Below are 23,954 nucleotides of genomic sequence, written 5' to 3'. Positions count from 1 at the left end.
GATCCTAATACGGATCACTGATCATCAATTCAACAATGATATCACCACAGATAATAATAGGTGATATGCTCATATCATAGCCGGATGACGAATAGATTGCCCCAAACATAGATAACATACATTTTACTGATAAGTGTCTACCTTAAATTAATGGTGACTGCTACTCAAATTCGTTAATTAATCTACTGTGTGTTCAGTAAAATAGATTTAAGGTATTATAATATTGTAAAAACAGCGACAATATCGAGATATTGTTATAAAGTAATTAACGCACAGCTTATAAAATATAATATTAAATTATTAACTCTAAACTCCATTATAATAATTAACAATTATTATGAGCAAGTTTAAAGTAACGTCGGATTTTGTAGTCAACGCGCTGTGCACAGTGACTATTGGTGCCGGTGTTATCGAATATTGTTCTAATATAATCTTAAATGATTTATATGTAAAATATTTTAAAGAAGCAAACAAGTATGTTACAAAAAAATATAGATACATTGATTTTTTAATTTATCAAATTTTAAGTGTTATTGTATTACCTACCTATTAAATGAAACAGGTTTAAAAAATATGACAATTGCTTGTCAACTTTTAATTATTATATTTTATTATAGTTTTGAATTAAAAATTAAAACCAAAATAAGTATCATGTAAATATGAAATCCACATCTAAACATTTTAAATAAAGAAAAAAATGTTTAAATTATTAACAATCTTTATACATTTATTTAACCATGTACTCTTAATCTTTTCATTTCCATGAATGTTTTAACTAGTTAGATTATTTACTTTTTTTCAGAAATAATATGCCAGTTGCATTAAGTGAATCTCTTCGAAAAAAATATGACAATGTGATTCATGATTTAAAGTTGACAGATTTTCAAAAAGCTTTTGTAATACCATTTACAGCTAAAGGCATTGATCCAATAAATGTTGGTTGTTTGAATACCCGCATGGGTAGTTATATAGGAATTCCAAGTATTTATGATCTGAACTCAACAGATGATGTTTCAATTCTAAATGCTGCAGATTTAAATTTACAAGTACAATGATTACTTTATTATACACCTTGAGAATTTGTGCGTTTATTATTTTTATTTTATAGGAACAATATACAAAACTTATTAACGACAAGTCTGAGTTTGGTCAACAATTTGTGAAGTCATTGGTCCTCAGTGAACCTGCTAAAAAATATAGTATTGCTCGAGAATTGATGCTTACAGACAATCACCGAATATTCATTAAATCTATTATACCTTCTGTAGTATTAATACCAATGTATGCTTTGGGACATTTCATGTATTACAGATTACCTCAAAACCCAGTCAGAGTTAAATCGTTAGCCCTTGTTTTAGTAAGTAACATAGGAGTATTAATATGGGTTTTAATACGAACTACAACTGAAAAATTTTATCAAAAAAAAGCTGATGAGAAATTATGTAATATCAGTGAAGAATACATTAAAGGCGGAATAGAGTATTATGAAATATTAATTCAAAGAAATCTAGCTTTAAGAAACATTTTACCTAATGGTGAAAACATGTATTCAAAAGAAGGAGATCATATTGAATTTATTTCAGAATTATCTGAATTACCCTTAACATACAGAAAAAGGTATCTTGAAAATAAATTAAAAAATTACATAAATGAAAATAAAGTAACATCAACATAATGTGATTAAATATGCCAATACTTTTTTTTTTTGATCTTGTTAGTTAAAATTTATAATTATGTAGAAAGTTATAGTTTGTACGCATTTTATTATGTTCTCTGTTTTCAAGTCAAATTAACAATTTTTCTTAGAAGTTATTAAATTTTAAACTGAAAATGAAAGACTTATTTTTATTAATTTCTAATAATTTTTATTTTCTACCATTACCATTTTCTACTCATGTCAATGAGTGCTCTACTGATATACCAATTTACATGGTCAAAATAGATAAAGTAAAATGATCCACTAAAAATTAGTACAACTAAAAAATAAATTTTTTAAATAATAATAAAATAACAATTAATACATATATAAATATATTTCATAAAGTATAAGTATAACCATAATACATCATAATAATGTAAGTAAATATAAATACATTAAAAATATAGTTAACCAATACATCAAAAAAATATTTAAAAAGTTTCTAAATATAGTCAACATTTATTTTAGATTTTGTTTAACCTAAAGTATTGTTGGTAATTTAAAACTAAAATAAGTTAATTATATCAAACACATAATATTAAATTGACTATTGAACTCATTGAAGATTATTTTATTACCTACCATGTAATAAATGTTTGTTAATTATATAAGTAACAAGTTGTTAGCTGTCAATAAATATAAAAATAGTATTAAAAAACAATAAGGAAAAAAATTTGAATGGAGATATCAAAAAGTATACCAAACATTTTATTTAATTTGTGTTGCTATTACATTAGTTATACCGCTGATATAAAAATGTCAAATGCTACAATAATCTATTAAGATTAAAATATTTTAAACAATATAAAACATGCCACATGGATCATTAATAGGTATCTTGTGTAATATATAGGTATAGTGTACTTGGCATAGTATGTGGTCAATGGTATACCATAAGGCATAGACTTATGTAACATAAAAATATGTAGATCTATCTCTATGATTCCCGGTAATTTATTTGACGTAAAACACTCACAAACTTTTATGAAAACATATTTACATATTTTTAAGTTGTAACGAAACAAAGTTTTAAATTAAGCATTATTTTTTACAAATTTTTGAATCATTTACATTTTTGAATAGTAGTACACAAATTTGTAATTTCGTAATTAGACGCAGAACATTATTTGGAGTATTTGATAGTGTTATTTTGCAATAACTTAAGATTGTGTAAAAAATATTTTCAAACACAATAATAATTTTTGAAATAATGAATATTTTTTACAAAAGAATTATCTTATTACAGTCTTATTTAATAATGAACTGTATTTTAATTAACTCAAATGTAAATGAGAAATTTTAGATTCTGCGTGATAAAACTGTTGACATTTAGTATAGATACCTATAGATAGTCTTTAATACTGTTTTAATTTTTTTTTGAACAGTCAGAGTCATATAAATATTTAAAATATTACCTATTTAATATTAGACCTTTTGTACCTACTTATCTAGAATATACTCACAAAATAATAATATTTTAACTTCTTTTAACCAGTAAAAGCCAAATTGAATGTAAATAATTTCTTTAAATATTTAGTATTTACCTTAGTTTTGTCAATCATCAATACTTACTAAAAAAAATAATAATCATCATAAATTACATAAATATTTAAAATTATAGTCAAATATTAAAAAGTTTAAATATTTAGCTATCAAATTTAAAAATATTCAAAAGTAAACATTTACTTATACTTACATATACTTTATTTATTCGTAATTAACGAGTTGTGTAGCAATGATAACAGTGGGGTAGACAAATTGTATCCAATTCTTTTTAGAAATTATACATAAATCGTGTGCTGATTAATTTGATTCCCCTTATAAATAACCCCGCAAAAATTACAACGAAAAAATTTTTTTTATAAAACCGGGAGTGCTGTATGGTAGGTATCGAATGAATTTCGTGATGGCAGTGTATTATTTATATAGATACATATAAGTATTTTTATTCACTTTTAACCCCTAAAAGTATTAACTAAATGCAATTTTCTATCAGAAAGCTCCCCTGGGCCTTTAAGTTGAAAATTAAATGACTTTTACTGCTCCAAAATGTAATTACAGACACAAAAACATGAATAAAATAAAACACATAATAATAGTCAATATTTGTAAACATATAGGTACCTACATATATATATAGGTTTATATATATTATGTATTATCTACAATAAATAATAATATCTAAAATAACGAAAATCAGTTCCTAAAAAATTATATTACTTTTAAATATGTTTTAATTGCTCTACGCCTCTACATACGTATACTTAAATTTACTAACTAGAGACAGCTTTATACCCAATGATAAAACTATTTGAGGTACCTATTTATAATAAATATTTTTTATAAATTATTCCGTACTTTTTTACCGTTTACTACAATTTTTGTGTGTACTATTATTTAAAATTTTAAAATTTTAAAACTTTTACGTAGGTAGGTACCTATCTAGTATTTATGTAAATCTTATCTATTTTACTACTTTATTTAACTTATAGTCTTTAGACCGCGACTGTACACAAAAAATACTATGAATTTGTTTTTATATTTTATATTTATTACGAAAATATTCATTATTATATTTGATTAAAATTAATATATATTTATCATACATTTTTAGTAGGGGTTATTTTTTCAAGGGGTATTTTTTTCGAGGTTATTTTTTCTAAGATTGTTTTTTCGCTGCAATACCAATTAATTTAAATCGATATTTTACACAAGAATAAAATATGTTGCTTTGTCAATTGAAATAAAAAAGTTTTTAAAAATTCAAATCGAGAAATTTGTTCATTAAAATGCTATAGAAATACTCAAAAGTATTTTACTAGACATTTACTGAATAAAATTCGATTCTGTCCATTATTATTTAGAGCGTGAATTTATATGCATTAAAAACCAATTAAATATGCATAAATAATACATTTATAGTAGGTATATACACTGTACAGTATCATAGGCGTAACTTGGACTATTTTCACGTGAGGGCAAAAATAATTTTTTTAGCAAATGAGCATAATATTATTAGGTACCTACTGTACTAGTGTGCTATGCGCCTTAGAACAGTAAGAACAGCCTGGAATTAACTATAATATTATGTTTAAGTTGGTGGGGGCAATGCCACCACACATTTTTTGTTGTGGGGGCAGTTGCCTTCATTCGCCCCCGGCCCCCGCCAAGTTACGACTATGTAACAGTATACACTAAAATGTTAAAATTTAAAATATGCCTGAAAAATTAGCAAAAAAAAAATATTTTTTTGGAACAATAGTGAAATAATATCAATGTCCAATCATAGTCGTAACCGATATCTTCTTATCTTAGCTAGTTTACGTATTTTATTTCTCCAATTATTGATTTAAGGCATTCTATGCCCTATGGCTATACTTGAAAAAACGGTTTATTCCTAGTTCCTACAACTAAAAATACCTATACCTATTAATTTATTTTGATATTAATCGAAATTATAAAAATATAATATTTTTTCTTATATTATCAATTATAATAGACTTTAGTATATTTTTAAAAAATGTCTAAAAAAAACAAAAAAGAACATCAAAATATGCATTAAAAGGTGAGATATGCAATCAAAATTTTAAAATAAGCCCTTAAAATAGAAAAATGTCAACATGCAAATATATATATGCATTAGAAATTTTTCATTTTTTAAATCATTATGTTATGAAACAAATTTTGTGCAAATTGTGCTCACGTAGCGTGTCATACGAATAGTATACGATCAATCAGATATGCAAATACTGAAATACAGTTATGGACAATGGTACACACAAATCCGCGCTTTAATTATTAGCGTGTGGTGACAAGGTGTTTGTGTCGCGTAGGGCTACAAGGTCATTGAAAATTTGTAAATACTGAATACTAAATACCTATCTATCTTGATTATTGTCTATCTACTCTACTATATTAAGATAATGAACTATATTATATGTATATTATATATACATAATATTATTCCAATATCAATATCACGCTTTTATTTTAGACGAGATTCGATAAAATACAACTAATTGCTAATCGGTCAATATTATAAAATTATTTGTGTAGTTATTTGTATTATTTATTTATATTAGTTAAAAGAAACTCGTAGGTATTATCTGAAAAAAAAACCTAGACACAACTCGTTTGCAGCCCTTTTATTATTTTAAAATATTTATCAAATATTTTACAAACATTTTTTACAGAATTCAATATCAATCATATTAACTAGATAGGTACTTATTATATCTATTTTCTTTGTATTAAAAAAACAAACCAAGTTTTTACAGTTAATAAACTATAACATTTTCAATATAGTAAATTACAATTTTTTTTTTAATATTTTAATTATAAATAAAAATACCACTTCAAAGTCAAAAATTGGTTTTTAAAATATATAAATTTGTGACATTCAAACTATTAGAATATTTTACAAAGTCAAATATAGTAGATAAACATGCACATGTCATAAAGTATCATGTATATGACTTATATCAATTAGTTTTGATATTTCAGATATGTTAAATTTGATAATACTATTTTATACAAGTATAAGTGTTTTTTTAAGCTTGTACACCATAAGTTAGCAAATTTTATTTTATTTTTTATAAAATTTTTAATTTGTAAGATAATAGATAAAAACTAACACATAGTTTAAGTTGTTAAAGATGAATATCTGAATAATTATAAACAATATTGAATATTTCTAATAACTAATTCATACAATAATTGATTAATTTTGTTTGTTGATTAAAAATAAATAACAAAAATAATAATACAATCATAGGCAAAACTAGTCACGTTTTCTTAAAATCAGGCTTAAATATATAAAAAATTATCCTATTCATTTTGTATTAATTTCAAGAATAATACCAAGTATGTATAATGTACTCAGTAGGTACCTACTCACATAGATAAAAAATTGTGTAGATACAATTTAATAACAATTTTTTATAATATTGTTGTACCTCTGTTTATTTTTAAAGAATTAAATAAATGAAAATATGTAACCTCTGCCATAAGTACTTGTTTTTAGTGTAAATTTCACCAGGAAAAGAGCCAGATTAAATTGGGTTCATGTAAAATTTGACAGTGAAGAAATCAAGTTAAAGTATAAAATTATTACCTATATTACTTATCAATAAAAAACATCATTTTTAAAATAAAAATGGTACATATTAAATAAAAGTTACATGTAATATGTCAAAAAATATATAATATACAATTTAAAAATAAAAAGTTAAAAGTTATTAAAAAATAAAAAATTACTTTATTCATTAAAATGTTACTAAAAAAATTAAACAATAATTGTCCAAACACATTAAGTATGTAATATTATTGTAATGTGTAGTATATTAAAGAAAATACAAATGATTGTAATAATCAAAAATGATATAGGTATGTTATAATATTTTTAACTGTGAATTATAAATGAAAATAATGTGATATAATTATTTTTAAATATTAAACAAATTGATCTGACACATTTAACTAAAATACATTTTAGCAATTTCAAGGTACATATGTTATCGTTACGAATGTTTATGTATTTAATGTGGATAAGTCTTAACACTGGCAAAGTTTCCATATACTTATTAAAAGTAAGAAAATAAAACTGGCAGAGTTTACAATAGCCTAAATAAATAAATTTAAAATCAACGTCTTAACAGGATATTAGATTACTGATCTTTAGTTTCACCTATGCTTATAATATTAATGATCTAACATAATAATAAATACTATGTTAATAATAACATATAATTACTTATTTTGGTAACATTACAAAGTATATAATTTAAATTAAAAATTTAAATTACTATAAAATAATTGCACTATAATAAAAATTGCTTATGAAAAATTATGCAAGGAATGATGCTAGTGTGGTGAAGTAACAACAATTGAGATGATAATAGGTGAAAAGAATAATTGATTTAACAATTATTCTTTGCTTCTGGACGGTTAATATCATAGTCCTAAGGTTTTTAACTTAAAAAGAAAATATTTATTCAATTTTTTTTTTTTTTTTTCATAAAACATTAAGATTATTAAAATATATATTTACCAAAGAAACTTTCTGTTCTTCTTTTTGTAGTATTGTATTCAACTGGTTGGAGTCAAATTTCACTATTGCAGCTAATACTTTGGCTAATACCTGCAGAATGGTGCATAAATAAAATTGAGATACATGCATAATATGTTTGAAAAACGTTTATAATATTATATGTCAGTAAAATGTGGGTCTTAATATTTCATACACTATAGACCTGTAGGTATATTGCATTTGCACATCAGATTTTAAGTTACAGTGCTAAAATAATATGTTACATATAAAAATCCTAAATCTAAGTACACACATAATTTGTGAAATAAATAAAATATTTGGTAGAAATTGGAGTAAAAAAATTACTAAAAAAATAATATACAGTCCATAATAAAAACATGTAAATAACTTTAATTCTAACAATATAATTAAATTATAATTATATTTTATAAAAAGAAATAATTTAATTTCTAAATTATTTTTTAACACTCTTTTTTTTTTTTTTTGTAACTAGTTATTGCTCAGCACTGGCTATAGCCTAAGACCTTAATAACAGTAAATGTAGAAACATACTGAAACATAGTATTATAATTTTTAGTATTAATATATCACTAATCTAACAATTAAAAGGATACTTTAAATGACAAACAAAAGCATAATTAATACAATTTTACAGATTTGGAGTAATTTTTTTTTGGAAGATATTTTATGAAATCAGTTATGTTACTAAATAAAAACATTCTAAAAATAAGCAGTAAAATATTTTGGATACAACAAAATTAAAAATAATTTTATCACTTACCATAGGTTGCTTTCCCATCATATATTCATATAAAATATTTCTTAAATATTCCATTTCACATCCATCTTTGTTATTGACATCATTATCATCATCATCTCCTTCATTATTTCTATTTTTATTATGAACTTCATTTCTTTAAAATAAAATAATATTATACTGCATGAATAAAAGCATAATATTAATTAAACTACCTGTACATTTTTTTTAATTCAGAGAGTTCTTTATTGAGTTTAGTTATTTGACGTTGAAGAGCTTCTTCTCGCTGTGAAGTGGTCTCAACATCTTGAATTATTTTTTCAAGAGTCTAACAACATAAAAATATGTATTAAATACTATATAAATTTAACACACTTTTATGTAATTAAATTTTGACCGAAAAAAAAAATATAAAATAGGGAAAAATGCACCTCTTCGTTTTTAGTATCAGCAGGCATTAATGTAAGTGCATTATGCTGTAAATAAAAAAAAAAAAAACAAAAAATAAAAATAAAAAAAAAATTAAAAATTAAAAAAAAATAATGATGTATATTTATTATTTTATTAACTTTTCGTTCATTAGTCCATTCGTTAGTTAAAGCTTCTAATTCTTCTCTGTGCTCTGTATCCATCATTTTTTTATAGTTGTCCATTTTTTCTAACCACTTATTTTCAGTTTCTATTAGCTTATCTGTCCATTTTTTCTTTTCATTCTAAGAAAATATACTTAATTAAAAAATACTTAATAAGTAGTTAATAATAAATAATAATAACAGTAAATATAACTATTATCACTTACCACTTGGTAATTTGAATACTCATCCTGTAGATTTGTATATGTTTTTTTTTGTAATTCTATACATTCTTGTAACTCCTGTATAGTTTCTTTCACTTCTGCTTTTACTGAGCGGTGTTCACTCTTTTTATAGCCTAAATAATTAATCATAATATAGTAGAGTCTCGGTAATCCGGACTAAATGGGACCGGATTCTATGCAGAATAATAACTTTATCATGGGTATTCTCGAATATATACAATTAAAAGTATGAAATATAAATTTTCAGTATTAACCAGATGTCCGGATTAGCGAGACTCTACTGTACTACTAAATAGATATTACCAATTTTCATATTAAAAATTATACTAGATATGATGATTGTGACTTTTAGTTGTATAAATAAGAAAAATGTTATACACAAAGACAAATATTAGACATCTGTATTTTATTTTTATTTTTTGAAAGAAAATTTTTTATGCAAGGTTTAAGATATTTGAGATAGTCAACTAAAATGTTTTAAAAGTTAAATTAATACTTACTATCAATTTCTTCTTGAAGTTTAAATAAATCTTTTTTTCTTTGTTCTAGTTCTTTATTATTTTGAGATACTAGACATAGTACATCTTCATTATATTTTTCAATAATTTCAATTTTAAAATAATCTAGACTTTGAACACAGTCAGATTTTAATACTAAAAATGCTTTTTGAATTACTTCTAATTTTTGTTTAGTTTCAGTTAAATTATTTTGGTATGATTTAATTTTAGATGAGAACTCAGCCTTCAAATGTTTTATATGATTAACAAGTATAAATGAACACTCAGTTAATTGCTGTTCTGCAAATGACTTAAGATTTCCAAAATCAACTTTAATTTTTTTTAACATATCTTGGAATGTCTGAAGCATTTTTTGTCGTTCTTTTTTTAAATAAGCATTCTCTTCTGTTAATAGATTATAATCTTTAATTACTGACTCAATGTTGCGTTCTTCAGAAATTTGAATTAATTTATCTTGATTTAATTGACATAACATTTCTTTATTTAAATTGTTTAATTTCACAATTTCTAACTGATTCTCATCCATTTTTGTTTTCATTGTATCAATAATTGATTCTTTTTCTTTTTGTAACAATTTTATAGTATCTTGTAACTCATCATTGGATTTTTTGTAATTAAAAATTGTCAGCTTTAATTCTTCTTCAGATTCCATAAGGCTTTTATTTTTCAGATTAACTTCATCAGTATGATTTTGAAGATCTAATATTTTTTTTTCGTTTTCTTCAAATGTATTTTGTAATGATTTTAATTTATCTTTCAAATTAGTAATTTCTTCCGATTTCAGTTTTAATTCTTCAATACATCTATTCTGTTCATCAACACGAATTAATTCATTTTCTTTGACTAGTTTTTTAGTTTGAACAATTTGATTCTTTAAATCATGAATTTCATTTTTATTTTTTTCATAATCCTGTTTCAGTTTCTCCATTTCCTTTTGTTTAGCTGTTAAGTTTTTAATTACTTGTGACTTTTCACCAATTTCTTTTAAAAATGTATCAATTTTTTTTGAAGATGAAACCTTGTTTTCATTTAAACTCTGTTCTAAATTAGAAATAATTAATTTATAGTTATTTTCATTATTCTTTAAAGCTTCCTCCGTCAAAATATTTTTTTGCTCTTGTTCTTCAAAACGTTGTTCAAAAGCTTTTAATTGATTCTTCAGTTCTTTCACTTCATTTTCTTTAAACTCAAATGCTGAAGACATTTCACCTTCTAGCTCATTAAGTTGCTTAGTTATTTCTTCTTGAATATTCTGGTTTATATTTATCTAACAATAAATTAAAAATATATCAAAATCATTTGATAAAATAAAATATATGTATTTTATGAAAAAAATAACAATGATTTCTCTATACCTGATACGAATTTGTCGACAAATGACTAGCTTTTTCTGGAAATTACAATCAATTATATTTATAAAATTTTGAAAAAACGATTAACTAAAATTTACAATTACATTTTTTTTTTTAAAGTTATTTAACACTAACCTTTTAATAATATTTGATTTTCCATTTGAAGCCCATTTATGGTTTTCTCCAATTTTTTTATTTGGTCTTCTTTGGTTTCAAGTTCTTTATGAATTGCCATTTTATTTTCTGCCAAACTTAATAATGTGATTTCTTCGCTTTTTTTCAACAATTCAATTTGATTTTGTAATGATGCACATTCTAATTTTGTTGAAGATAGTTCTTCATTCAATCGTTCACACTTATCCTAAGGTATACAATATTTAATTTTGTAGTTGTTACATGTAAATAATAATAAACAAAAAAATGTATACCAATAAATCAGCAGATCCAATAGAATTAGATTCACAATCATCAGAACTATTTTTCCTTAACAAATCGATCTAGAAGTATACATTTAAAAAAAAACATAGTTAATATCAAACACTAAATTATTTACACAGAAATCAATAACTACTATTTTTGTTATAGGTTATTTTTATATAAGTCTTAAATATTATATACTTTGATTTATAAACTGGCATATTTTTGGGGTAAATATTTAGATATCCCATATAAAATATTTTGTTTTCAAAATTCATTGATGTTAAGTATGAACATTATTTTTAATTTCTAGTCAATATTACTATTTTTAAAGCTATTTTAGTTTTTAAGTACTAATTTAAGACATATTATTTTAAATAAATAATAATAAACATATTAACTATAGAATGGTTTTTCAACACAAATCACTTAATTTAGAATTTGAATTATTGGAAATATCTAGAATTAATCTATTCATAAGAACATTATTTATTTTTTCATGAGGTTCCTTATACAAATAAATTAATAAAAATCAACAAACACAGCAAATTAATGAAATAATGGTTTAAGATAAAATGAAAAAATCACTAGTGTTGTTTTGTTTTTGGCAATTTAATATTATATACTTTAGTAAATAAGTGTATAATATTAAAAATAAAACTGAAGCCTTGTTTATAAAAGATCCAATTTTTTATATAAGGAATATACAGATAAGTTAAAATGTATCTGGAATATCTTGCAAATTATTCACTGAAATTAAATTTGAACACGTAAAATATCATAAAACATGCTATATACCTAGATTATGTTAAATAAATGTTCATAACCATATGTTAGAATTTATTAGACTTTTTAAATTTTGATTATCTAGTATATTTGTTGATATTTTCAATAAAACATTATATAATTTTTTACTTTAGTATTAAGAGTAGATATTATATGATCTCTTTCTTCTATATCATTTCTTAATGCATCTTCCATATGGGCCTTAGCAGCTTGTTCCAAGGTACACTGTTCTTTAAGTTCTGCTATTCTTTGAAGTAGTTTATCTTGAGCCTTTGTCATAGTAATCTTAAAATACAATAAAAAATGAAAGTAAACAACAAAAATTACATAAACATTTCTTAATCCAAATTACTTTATCTTTATCGTGTATGGTCATAGTTTGTTTGAATTTATCAGCTAATTCAGTATATTTAAATTTATGTTTATGGTAGCGACCATGAAGTTTCTTATAAGCAGCATATAAATTTTCTTTTGTAATTTCATTTGCATACTCAGATACAACACTCGCACTATCATCTATTTCACTTGCTGATTCAATATCGGTCTAAAATAAAACTTTATTAATTTCATATAACTATTAAAATAAATTGTTTCATAAACCATCGTACATGAAATGAAAGATGATCATTCACTAATGATGACGAAGATTGACTAAATTTACCAAGATCAACAGTAGTACTTTCACTGACGACAACACGAGCTGGTGAATTCTTAGGTGTTTCTATAAATTAATACCAAAGAATAGTTATTCTAAAATTTTTATTTCAAATTTTTAGAAATTACCTTCAATGTCGTCATTTATACAAAATTGAGAATCTTCCATTTCTGAATTCAATGGAGATATTGTAGAAAAGCTACTCCAAGTTGGGCGATTCTAAATTATATTTAAAAGTACCAAAATTAAAACAGATTACCTATTAATTTAAACTACCTATGGTCTTACTTGTGGTAAAGAATTCGGTGTTTTTGGTTCATCGTTTTTTCCAATGGATCCTTTTAGCCTTTTAAACATTTTTAATAAAAAATTTAACTATTTTTTAAGACTTTATCACTATTTTTAATAATTAATATAATAAGATGATTTTTCTTGACTGCAGTTCAATTGTAGCAAATATGCCTTATCAGTTATCGTTATCTGGTCCTCATTCATGTTATCATACATTATTATTTTGACATGTCACCACAGAATATTATATAACATAATATTTTTAATTTTACATTCACAAATTCCTGTCATACATTTTTTTACAATTTAATATAAAAAATAGAAATTATGATAAGTGCATTGTTTTTTTGCTGACCCCCCTGAGAAAAATTTCTGCGGGTGGCCTTGTAAGCATATACATATATTATAAGTACATTGTACATTGTACTACCATAGGTATAATATATTATATTAAAATCACAACTTTGAAGAAAATATGAGTAGGTATCTGATTTGCCATCTAGACATCTAGTATGCATTTTCGATAGTGCTATCAGTTGCGCTTTACATTTTAACTTTTTAAAAGTTTTCTTAGTTTTTTAATGTTAATTTTCCCGAAACTGAATTGTTTCTGAAAATATTATCAATATTATTAAAATTGTAAATTAATGAAATAATGATTATCGTATATTATTAATATAATTTATATTATATATCTAGATGGTACTGTTGCTGTACAGTTCTTTCTCAAGTTACTCAAGCCACCTTTGAACATCATATAATATTTTCCAACCATTAACTGATTTACTTATTCTTATTTCTTTACCTACTTATTACCTATGCTCAGTGGTGTTTTAAAAGACATTAATTTCAGAGGGGATGAAAATAAATGTATGATAGTATTATATTCTATAATATTATAACGATCAAAATCAATTCCCATACCAACTATACATTTCACTATTTCAGGGAGGGTTTGAACCCCTAAAACCTCCCTTTATATACGTCACTGCCTATGCTATATTTTATATAGATTGTAAATTAAGCTTTAACAATAATAAAAATAAAAATATTACATACAATTCAAAAAAAAAAGTTATATAGATATCTACTAACAAATTGCCTATATGTAATATATAATACAATAAATATTGCTAGTAAGTAGTAAGTATTCATCATTTTACATCCTATCACATTTTAACTTACTGAGTTAAAGGTCAATAAAAATATTTTAAGACTCTACAAAAATATTTTTCAGATTTTAAGATTGAAGCTAATTACTATAGTATTTTAAATTAAACTAGATGTCAAAAATCCTACAAAAGGCCCTATTCTTACCTCCACATTTTATAAAATCACTAAAATGATAAAACGTCCTCTTAAAACTTATTAATAAAATAAATAGGTACCTACATCTTATTTTTTAATCAGCAATTCAATTTTCAAAATGAGCAAATCTTAAGTTTATACATTTTGTTTTTGTCCCTCTCCTCTTCAAATGAGCCTCTCACATAAAGTAGATTTAGGTACAGAACTTTGAGAATTTATCAGTTATTTCTCTAGCTAATTCAAATTTGTACCTATATATTTTACTGTTATAAAATAACTAATACTTATGTCTATTCAGTTAATACTCTGGGCTTTATGTTTTGTATTAATATTTAATATACTTAGATATAAGTAAATTTATTTTTATATTATAATCAGTTTTTGTTTACTCTTGCTTCTATCCACTCTTTTTTTTAAATATTTTACTGTTCTTAACTCGTTACTAAATAATTGACATGCAATCTGAAGAAAAAGTGGTCAAGTAACGCTCTGATGTATTTATAGGTCACTATAATTGATGTATTAAATTTACATCCAATGATAGGTATCATTCAATCATTGTATACGAAAAACGATTTAAACGGAAATCATTTCTCAGCCTAGGATATAAATATATAATTTCTAGTGGTTGGTATAAAAGTTGGTTTATGTTTTAAATTTTAATGGCCTGAATACACCAAAATTTAAGTTCTTTTATAATTATTCTTAGCCAAACTTATGGAAAATCTTGTATTAAATTTTCAACTCTTAGCTATTTATACAACAATTTTTATGAATTATACCTACAAAATAATTTGCAAATATACATGATTTTAACAAATTTTTGTCAATATTTGTACTTCTAATACTAATAAAAAAAATTGTGATATAGACTATGTATTTTATAATTTTTGTATCTCGATAAGATTAACTTCTGTCTGTTATGAGGAACTTTGTATTCAATTGTCAAGTATTTTGATTTAGCCAAATATTTTTATCAATATTTATAAAAAAAAACTAAACAAAAACAAAAATTTTATCAAACTTAAAAAAAAATACTCAGGAAAATCGAAAATTTCAGTTGTCTATAAATAGCTCAAAAAAAAGCTTCAAAATATTTTGAAAATTTAACCGTGTATAGATAACGTTAATATATAAGCATTTGATGAAAATTGTATGTTCTTCCTGAGGTTTTAAAGTTTTTAAATTTAAAAGCTCTATTTCTTCCAACTTCGTTTCAGTTAATTCTGGTTCTGCTGTTGGATAAATCGATCTCTCATATTTTACGATACTTTCATAAGTACTATAGGTAGTTATTTAACAACTCGTCGGAGTGATAACAAAATTATTATTCTACTATTTTTGTTTGATCTGTCAGCAGTACGAATTAAGATATCTTAATTCGTGGTCAGCAGGTCATCAATTCATTATGTTATTTTTTTTTTTATACCTAGGTGTTTGAGATTATCTTGATAATCTTTTTGTAATTATTTGCATTCTTTGAAAATTTTTCTTGGGTCGTGATCTTTTTAAAGACTTTCCAACATTTTTTTCTAAGCCCATCTTTTCTCTTTAGCAACTATAGCAATTGTTTTGTTTACTATTGTTTTCCTGAGCTGGCTAGGCTTTTATTCTTCTGTGGATTCTGGGATAGAGTTTTATAACACCTATTTTACTATAAACTATGAGTAGTGAGTTGAACTAATTTTAGTCGAAAACATAACATTAGTAAATATTATTATTGTTACCTAGGTAAAAAATAAAATAACATATATACCTGAAGGTTTTATGTCCCTCGAATAATATTTTTGAACTAATAAAATTATAAAATTATAACTCCAAATATGGTAATATACTGGTGTATATAAGTCCAAATATGTAAATTCATTAAAACTTGAACTTAAAATGTCTATAAAAAAAAGTTATGCTTATATTTTTTAAATTTATTGGTTTCAATATAAACTACTTGTGTGTAACTTTGTATTCTAAATTTTTAAGCTTCGGCTTTAACAATTTTAAATTATCGTGATTTTGACGAATTTTGTTGACGCAGAAGTGCAGGACTGCTAAGAATCGTTCGTCTGTCAAAAATTAATTTTCACTTGTGAATCGAAAGTGCATGTTCATTGTTCATTATAATATTATATTATATATTTTAATCTCAGTTTTCGGAACTACCGAAGGTCTTCTTACTCTTCTACTACTGTGTTCTAGTACTCTAGACTCCAGTAGTATGGTGAATCAGTAATTGTACTCGTAATATACTACAGAGATTAAAATACAAATTTTTCGTACAGCATAATATGTGTTAAGCCTTAGATTACCAATGAGGGTTTTATGCCACCATACCACCCCAAAAATCTATTTAAACCATACACATAAACGTAAATTTATAAATAAAATCTTCTATGTTAATATCATAGTAGGTAATTACTAAGTATGTAACAAACTAATTATTTATTAATTTTATTAATAAAACATTACAATAAAAGTTACTGTACGGTTTTGTCTAAATGATGTTGTAAATAAATGTTAAAACTTGAAAACAGTTCGGTTATTACACATTTATTATTTTTATATTATACACTGTATAGTGTATCTCACTATCTCATACCAAAGTATTAGACAAAATGTGTCGTACTATACACATTATTTAGTAATTAGTATTAGACATTAGTCCTTGATAGTTGATACACTATAATAAATAATAATAATATTATAGTACATAGTATTACCTAGAGGCTATAATGGCAAACAAATAACAATTAATATTTCGGATTTTCGAGGCCGTTCCTGAGATTGATAACGGTTATCTGACCACGGAGTGTTGTCGCGTATTAATTCAACACAGAAATTTCAACGTCAAATGTTACTGATACGCTCCGTTCCGCGCGCGCTGCAACGTTTCTCTGGATAACGGAAGTATCAACACGACCGCGCTGTGGTTATCAATAGCACCGTATCCGTTCCGTATTGTCATGAAACGTTTAGGTGATTCCTTAGCACAACCATTGACATATTCGGTGAATGGAGATTGTAGAATCGTTCGCTGAACTGATCTACTGATCTAGTGAATTGTTCATTTCAACTCTTTCGTTTGTAAACGACACGTATCTAATGGACGATGAATTATTTGATTCACTGGAATCATTCGGCAGCGAGCCAGCCGAACTTAAACTCGGCTCGACGTTTTCCGGAAAAGGTCCTGGATTCCATACGTTACGGTGTAAGTTAATGCTTTCATAAATATAAAATTGATTACCTTCATCAATACTGACTAATACTTAATAGGTAACTATTTCCTACCAACGTTATGTGGGATTAATTTTGTGATTCCGTTTTATATCTAATTTATTAATCCCAGACTTAAAGCCTCTTGTAGTATGTTTAAAATTATTTGTAGTTAGCAGAGGTAAACAAATAGATGAGCCTAGAGAATATTATTTAAATTGAATGCATACACAATGCGTATGGATTAGATTATAATGAATATCCATTGTTGTATAATTTTGAAAATGAGTATTTTATAATAATTAATAGATAATAACACTGTAAAAAACAGATTTCTAAATTTCTAAAATCTGTCTATTACATCTGGAATTTTTAAAATAAAATTTATATTAGAAATACTAATACTAACTCAATATTCATAACCTAACTCAAATAAATCATTTTCAGATGATTTCAAACCTGCAAGTGTAGATATAAACAAACCAGCTAGTGTTGATATAAGTTCGGCAAATCGTGAAGTTACAGTTTCATTACCCAACTTTGATGGTGCTGGTGCAGCACACACAGTGTATAAAGGGTCGCACAAAGATTACACAAAAGAATGTGTTCTTATTATAGACCATACGACTGGAGAAATAACATTAGAAAAACTCACTACTAATGTACAACTCAAATCAACCAGGTAAATATTGTCTATAATTTATCAAAGTTTAAATGATTGTTGATATGTAATATACATTTATATACAATTTTTAGAAATGCGGTTGAGAAACCACAAAAACCTATAGTACAGATTAATCCAGTTCTGTCTGAAAAAAATAGGACAGCAACTGTAGATAAACGATTGAAAGGCAAAATACAACAAAAAAAACAAGTTAAAAAATCACCCAAAAAAGCTTCTCAGTCACCCAAAGTGGCAAATTTGTCACCACCAAACAATGCTCAACATATGAATAAATCACCGCAATTTTTCATGTAATTATGATGCTCAAAATTATAATAATAGTAACTCCAATCATTTGTTTTATACTTTTCATAAATGATAAACAAACACCGGGATTGTTCTTATAAAATGTTAAATTTTCTTTATTACAGGTCGGAATCTCCAATGTCTTCCAGTCTCCCATTACTAAATGATGATGATTGCTCAATGACTGGGTTTGATTCCCAAGCACATCCCAGTTTTTCGTTATCTGATATCAAAACGGACATTAAAACAGATATTAAAACAGAAGTAAGTTTTCATTATGTTATTTCTATCTACAGACTATAATTTTTCTAATTGAAGCTTATAATACAAAAATACTATTAGTAATTATAGATAAAATGTAGTATTTTTAACACTATAATACATTTTTAATGAGATAACTGTTATAAGGATTTAAAGTTAAGATGATTGAAACAGTAAAACAACATTTTATGTGTGCTGACGTACTCAGGCGCGTAGCTAGAAATTTTCTAAGGAGGGGGGGGGGTGTTATTCAAAATTAATTGACAAAATAATACACACACAATTGATTACTTTACGTGTATTTAAAATTTTCACATATATCGATTTAAGATAAATCATGCTTATGATGCATCATTATCTTGATAAAACATATTAAGTATACCACGGTTCAGGGGAGGTAATATTACACCTATAACATCCCCCCTGGCTACGTGCCTGCTCACACTACATTTCATTCAACTATGCTCAACTAAACTTTTTAATACTTATTAGCTCATCTGAATTTTCAATTTTTATGCATTAAAATACTCCAAAAAATATTTTACTTTAGAATATGAAATTAAAAATTTATGTTGTCATTCAAAAAGTAAAAAAAAATCAAAGATAAAAATATATCATAAAAATAATGTATTATTTCAAAGTTAAAAAGTTCAATGTTAATTCATTAAAAGATCACTTTGTAGTTCTAAACTATATTATTTAAATAATTTTTTGAAAAAAAAATACAATAATTTTGGGTTTTATTATCAATACTAGTAAATATTTTAACTATTTTGTATAGATCTTTTTATTCTTAATTCATAAACATAATCATTAAAGTGATGCCAATGCAATATTTGTGTTCTGTCATGTGCTATATTATAAAAAATTTATGTCCACTAAAACCAATATTCTGTTAACTTTAATATTATAATGAATCAACTTATTTTTAAACTTAAAGTTAAGAATATTATTTATGTAGTATGTTTGGCTCTTATATGATATTTCAATTTGTAAGTTTCATGTGTAAGTATTGTTTACATAATATGTAAATACTACAATTTAAACTTCCCCACTTATCCCAGAGAATTGAAGAAATAGTGTTTAAAAGAGACAACATAAAACCTTTACTATGTTCTTGACTTAAAGTTTGAAAATATACAAAATTCACTCCAACTTTATAAGATTTGTTTTGCTAAATACAACTTTGCCAAGTGGCTTAAGGGTAAGGATCAGATAAAATAAATACTACCTTGAAATCTCCATAATCTATGTTATTCAAATAAAACCTTATTAATTGCTATACATTTTATTAGTATTTATAAAACATTGTTGGTTCTCGTTACATTATAAAGTTTCTTATGACGTTTAAATGTACTTTCAATTACAAATATATGTTTGTTTCACAAAAATGTATTTTTGTGGTAAGTCTAGTTTTAATTCCTTGAATATCATAGACACCTGAAATGTATTAGGACTTAAGTATCTTATAGTACAATATTTATTACTAAACTAGTATTATTTTTTGTGTCAATGATCTAAACATGATCATACCAAAAGTATCTAGAATATTAAAAATAATAATAATAATAAATAAAATATGTTACATTTACTAAATTTATATTTTTTTCTTGTATGTATGGCTTTTTAAATTTAAATTATGCTAATCATGATAATTTAAAAATAGGATTGCTGCTGCTTACACCTTCTATTTTTTAAAGCTATGCTTTAATAGGCTTTTGTTTTCATATTTGGGAATAAATGAAATTAATTATAATTTGGTAGATATGGTGAGGTTGAATACTGAGAAACCTAAAAAAAAATAATGAACATTTTCTATTGATATTAACAATAATTGATCTACTAGGTTGTCTCAGATATATAACATCTTCCATTATATTTTTGTCACTCAAAAACTCGGGTATGTGTATGTGAGTAATAAACTATAGATTGTTGTCTTATACTAAGTATATGATGTACTTAGTATCCAGTTTAAAAATCATTAAATAATTGGCCAAAACAGATTATGCTTTTGTAGTCAATAATTACCTTATGAGACTTAGGTTTTTTTTAGCCAGTAATCTCATTTTTAATTAGTCATACCTGTTATATTATTATGTGTACTTATTTTAACAATATAAAAAAAAAACAACTTTTCTTGAATACATAGAATAAAATATTTTTTGTTATATTTGCATTTTTACCAACAATAAATAGGTCAATTGCATATAATTTATAGTTGTTTTATATATGTTTTTTTTAATCATACTTAACAATAATAAATCGACAATCTTTTAACAATTCTTGAAAATTTTACGATATTATTCACTGATTAATTTTTAAAATTGAATTTGTAATTTCTCAATTTTTAGATATTAAGACTTGAGATTGAATATTTAATATATATATATTATATACTTATAAAATAAAATATTAAGTACATGAAACAAAATTTAAGTTTTGATATATATTTTGTATAATTAATGTTTTCCTATTTTCTACATGTATTTCACTTTATTAATAATTATTTTTAATTTTCTAGTCCTACGATGATTTGGTCCCTGCAGCTAGAAGCTTAGAACTTAGTGAATCATCTAGCGATTCTGGATCAAGTAGTTCATCAGACAGCGACAGTGATGATTCAACAACACCTCCTCCTCCTCCTGTTTCTCAAAAAACCGTAGAAAAACACCCTTCACCCATATTTAATTCTCCAAACACTAATGGTACCTAAACTTATTTATAGTATATTTAACATTTCATTATTATTTATTACATATCAATACCTTTACTTTAGGCTTTAAAGGTCGTCTAGTAGATCCAGGACGTATTTTAGATGAAGATCTTCAACTTTCCGAAACGGATTCAGACTGACTGCCATTTTGCGGCGATTTAATTAAATACCAAATACCCCAAATCGAAGCCGTTCAGTCGTGCATCAACAATAAAAAAAATTCTTATAATTATGTATTTTTAAACCTACTTAAATCTCTTTTGATTAAAAATAAAAATAATTACAAAAATGTACTTTATTTTGAGTAAGGCAAACAAATCAACAAGAATAACTTGTATATAAATTACAAAAAGTTTCATTCGGCTAACAGAATAAGTTTACTAAAGAGTTTGCATACATTAAAGGTTTCACAGGTGGATGAGATACAGCAGTGTATGTTGTAAACTTTGGCTTAAGGCATTTTCCCTCGAGTGTAATGAATGCTCCTTTGTTACCCATTGTGTCACAATAATTTGGAGCAGAAAACACAGTAATACATTTGGAATCATGTGCTTCTTCATAGCCTTTAGCTTTGACCTCATGGCTACGGATAATATAATCTAAGTTGTTCAGTTCAACAAATGATTTGGTGACATCTGGTCCAAATTGGACTCCGACACCGCGTTTACTTGGAGAACGTCCTGGGGCATCTTGAGGATCTGACCATAACATGTCGCACATCAGTCCTTCTTCTGGTGGTTGTCTATTTCGGTAAATATTTTCAATATCCTTTAATGTAACATTATCTTTCGAAAACAAACCACCATGCATGACTAGAACACGTCTGTTGATGCAGTGGGCAAGAGGAAGCCAGTTGTAAACTTCTGTGAAAAGGTTAGCCATTTCAACTGAATATTTAGACTTAACCTCGCCTTCAAATCCATACATTCTATTCATAGTAACACTTTCATGGTTACCACGAGACATAAAGAATTTATCAGGAAAAAGAAGTTTAAATCCAAACAAGGTGAAAATACATTCAACTGAAAATGATCCTCGGTCAACAAAATCACCATTAAATAAATAAGGATTTGTATCTGATGGTAAACCATTCAATTCAAATATGTTCAACAGATCGTAGAACTGACCATGAATATCGCCACACACAGTAAATTTCTCATCAGACTTAATATTTATATGAACAAGTGTTGGTTGTTTTTCTAAATATTTTTTGACATCCAACAGTATTTTGTAAGCATATTTTTTATGCAACTTACCCTGTTCTCGGTAAGTTTTAATGAGTTCTTTCATAAATTCGAGTGTGACTTTCCCATCATTTAAGCATGGTCCACTATAATCATTTTCGATATTCATCGATTCAATATCTATTTGTTCAGAAACGCTCTTAGTGTCTTCTACAGATATGGCTTTTTCAAAAGCCAACCGTTTGACCAATTTATTACATTCAGTATACTTGCGATTAGCATCCTTGTCATTGGGCAACGCCTTCACGACCACTTCATAGTCTTTTAGCGCTTCCTTGAACTTTCCGAGCGACATATATGCTGTTGCACGACGATAATATCCCTTCAAGTATTTAGGATCGAGCTGTATAGCTTTGGTTGCGTCGGCCAAGGCGTAACCGTATGCTTCGGTTTTGGAATGAGCAAAGCTACGGTTTGCATAGTACGCTGCGAAATTGTGAGGTTTCGTCGACGAACTTTCACACATCGCAATAGCTTTGGAATAGAAATCGATGGCATCTGCATAACGTTTAGCGGAGAAATGGACATTAGCTTCTTCTTTCAAGCGCTCAGCATGGGTGATGTCCGCTTCGCGATAATCCAACTTGCACTCGCCGTTCATTTTGGTAAATTTTATAAGATAACAACAAAACTAAAAGGAACAAATAAATAATTCAAACACAAAAATTCTGGTTCAAAAAAAAAAAAATTAAAAAATTGAATACAAATAATCACTAATCGAGTACTTACTGAGGAAAATTGGTAATTTTAAGCGAGAATAAAATTGTATTTTGTTTATTTATTAATAAAAAAAAATTACAGTGTGTTCGTGATAAACACGTGATATATACTTATCAAAGTATTAATTAAATAATGGATTATTTATTAGTAACTTAGTTATTTTTATCTTATAGAGAATATTATAAAT

At 25.2% G+C, this 23,954-nt stretch overlaps 5 protein-coding genes across 11 annotated transcripts in view; 2 read left to right on the top strand and 3 right to left on the bottom strand.

The window, feature by feature from the left end:
• The window catches only part of LOC114120430 (constitutive coactivator of PPAR-gamma-like protein 1 homolog), a 77,203-nt gene that overhangs the window by 36,900 nt on the left and 16,349 nt on the right, over positions 1 to 23,954 (bottom strand). The window lies entirely within an intron of this gene.
• Positions 67 to 1,685, top strand: LOC114120483 (transmembrane protein 177). 3 transcript variants are annotated; one of them, XM_027982413.2, is made up of 3 exons: positions 67 to 212; positions 803 to 1,046; positions 1,109 to 1,685. In XM_027982413.2, the coding sequence occupies exons 2-3, from the start codon at positions 810 to 812 to the stop codon at positions 1,673 to 1,675; spliced, it is 804 nt and encodes a 267-aa protein (XP_027838214.1). In that variant the 5' UTR covers positions 67 to 212; positions 803 to 809; the 3' UTR covers positions 1,676 to 1,685. The 3 variants fall into 3 exon arrangements, with proteins under 3 accessions (XP_027838214.1, XP_027838205.1, XP_050055842.1); XM_027982404.2 differs by having other exon boundaries at positions 121 to 474; XM_050199885.1 differs by having other exon boundaries at positions 123 to 261.
• LOC114120844 (golgin subfamily A member 4-like) lies at positions 6,330 to 13,613 on the bottom strand. 5 transcript variants are annotated; one of them, XM_027982910.2, is made up of 16 exons: positions 13,339 to 13,597; positions 13,179 to 13,269; positions 13,004 to 13,116; positions 12,748 to 12,939; positions 12,525 to 12,680; positions 11,621 to 11,689; positions 11,328 to 11,553; positions 11,196 to 11,230; positions 9,823 to 11,107; positions 9,305 to 9,435; positions 9,075 to 9,218; positions 8,937 to 8,981; positions 8,727 to 8,833; positions 8,530 to 8,662; positions 7,749 to 7,838; positions 6,330 to 7,672 (listed from the first exon to the last, which is right to left on the bottom strand). In XM_027982910.2, exons 1-16 carry the CDS (start codon positions 13,405 to 13,407, stop codon positions 7,652 to 7,654), a joined length of 2,907 nt encoding a protein of 968 aa, XP_027838711.2. In that variant the 5' UTR covers positions 13,408 to 13,597; the 3' UTR covers positions 6,330 to 7,651. The 5 variants fall into 5 exon arrangements, with proteins under 5 accessions (XP_027838711.2, XP_027838699.2, XP_050055829.1 ...); XM_027982898.2 differs by having other exon boundaries at positions 8,721 to 8,833; positions 13,339 to 13,593; XM_050199872.1 differs by lacking the exon at positions 8,937 to 8,981 and having other exon boundaries at positions 13,339 to 13,602.
• On the top strand, positions 17,601 to 22,096 carry LOC114120376 (ELL-associated factor 2). The gene is made up of 6 exons (XM_027982261.2): positions 17,601 to 17,854; positions 18,307 to 18,541; positions 18,616 to 18,834; positions 18,955 to 19,093; positions 21,612 to 21,795; positions 21,867 to 22,096. Exons 1-6 carry the CDS (start codon positions 17,746 to 17,748, stop codon positions 21,941 to 21,943), a joined length of 963 nt encoding a protein of 320 aa, XP_027838062.1. The 5' UTR covers positions 17,601 to 17,745; the 3' UTR covers positions 21,944 to 22,096.
• LOC114120368 (serine/threonine-protein phosphatase 5) lies at positions 22,084 to 23,935 on the bottom strand. The gene is made up of 2 exons (XM_027982249.2): positions 23,777 to 23,935; positions 22,084 to 23,678 (listed from the first exon to the last, which is right to left on the bottom strand). The coding sequence occupies exon 2, from the start codon at positions 23,646 to 23,648 to the stop codon at positions 22,167 to 22,169; it is 1,482 nt and encodes a 493-aa protein (XP_027838050.1). The 5' UTR covers positions 23,649 to 23,678; positions 23,777 to 23,935; the 3' UTR covers positions 22,084 to 22,166.

The sequence above is a fragment of the Aphis gossypii genome, chromosome 2, assembly GCF_020184175.1.
Source record: "Aphis gossypii isolate Hap1 chromosome 2, ASM2018417v2, whole genome shotgun sequence".
Taxonomy (NCBI): domain Eukaryota; kingdom Metazoa; phylum Arthropoda; class Insecta; order Hemiptera; family Aphididae; genus Aphis; species Aphis gossypii.
Note: the sequence above shows the minus strand (reverse complement) of the source record. Positions and strands in the feature narration are given on the sequence as shown.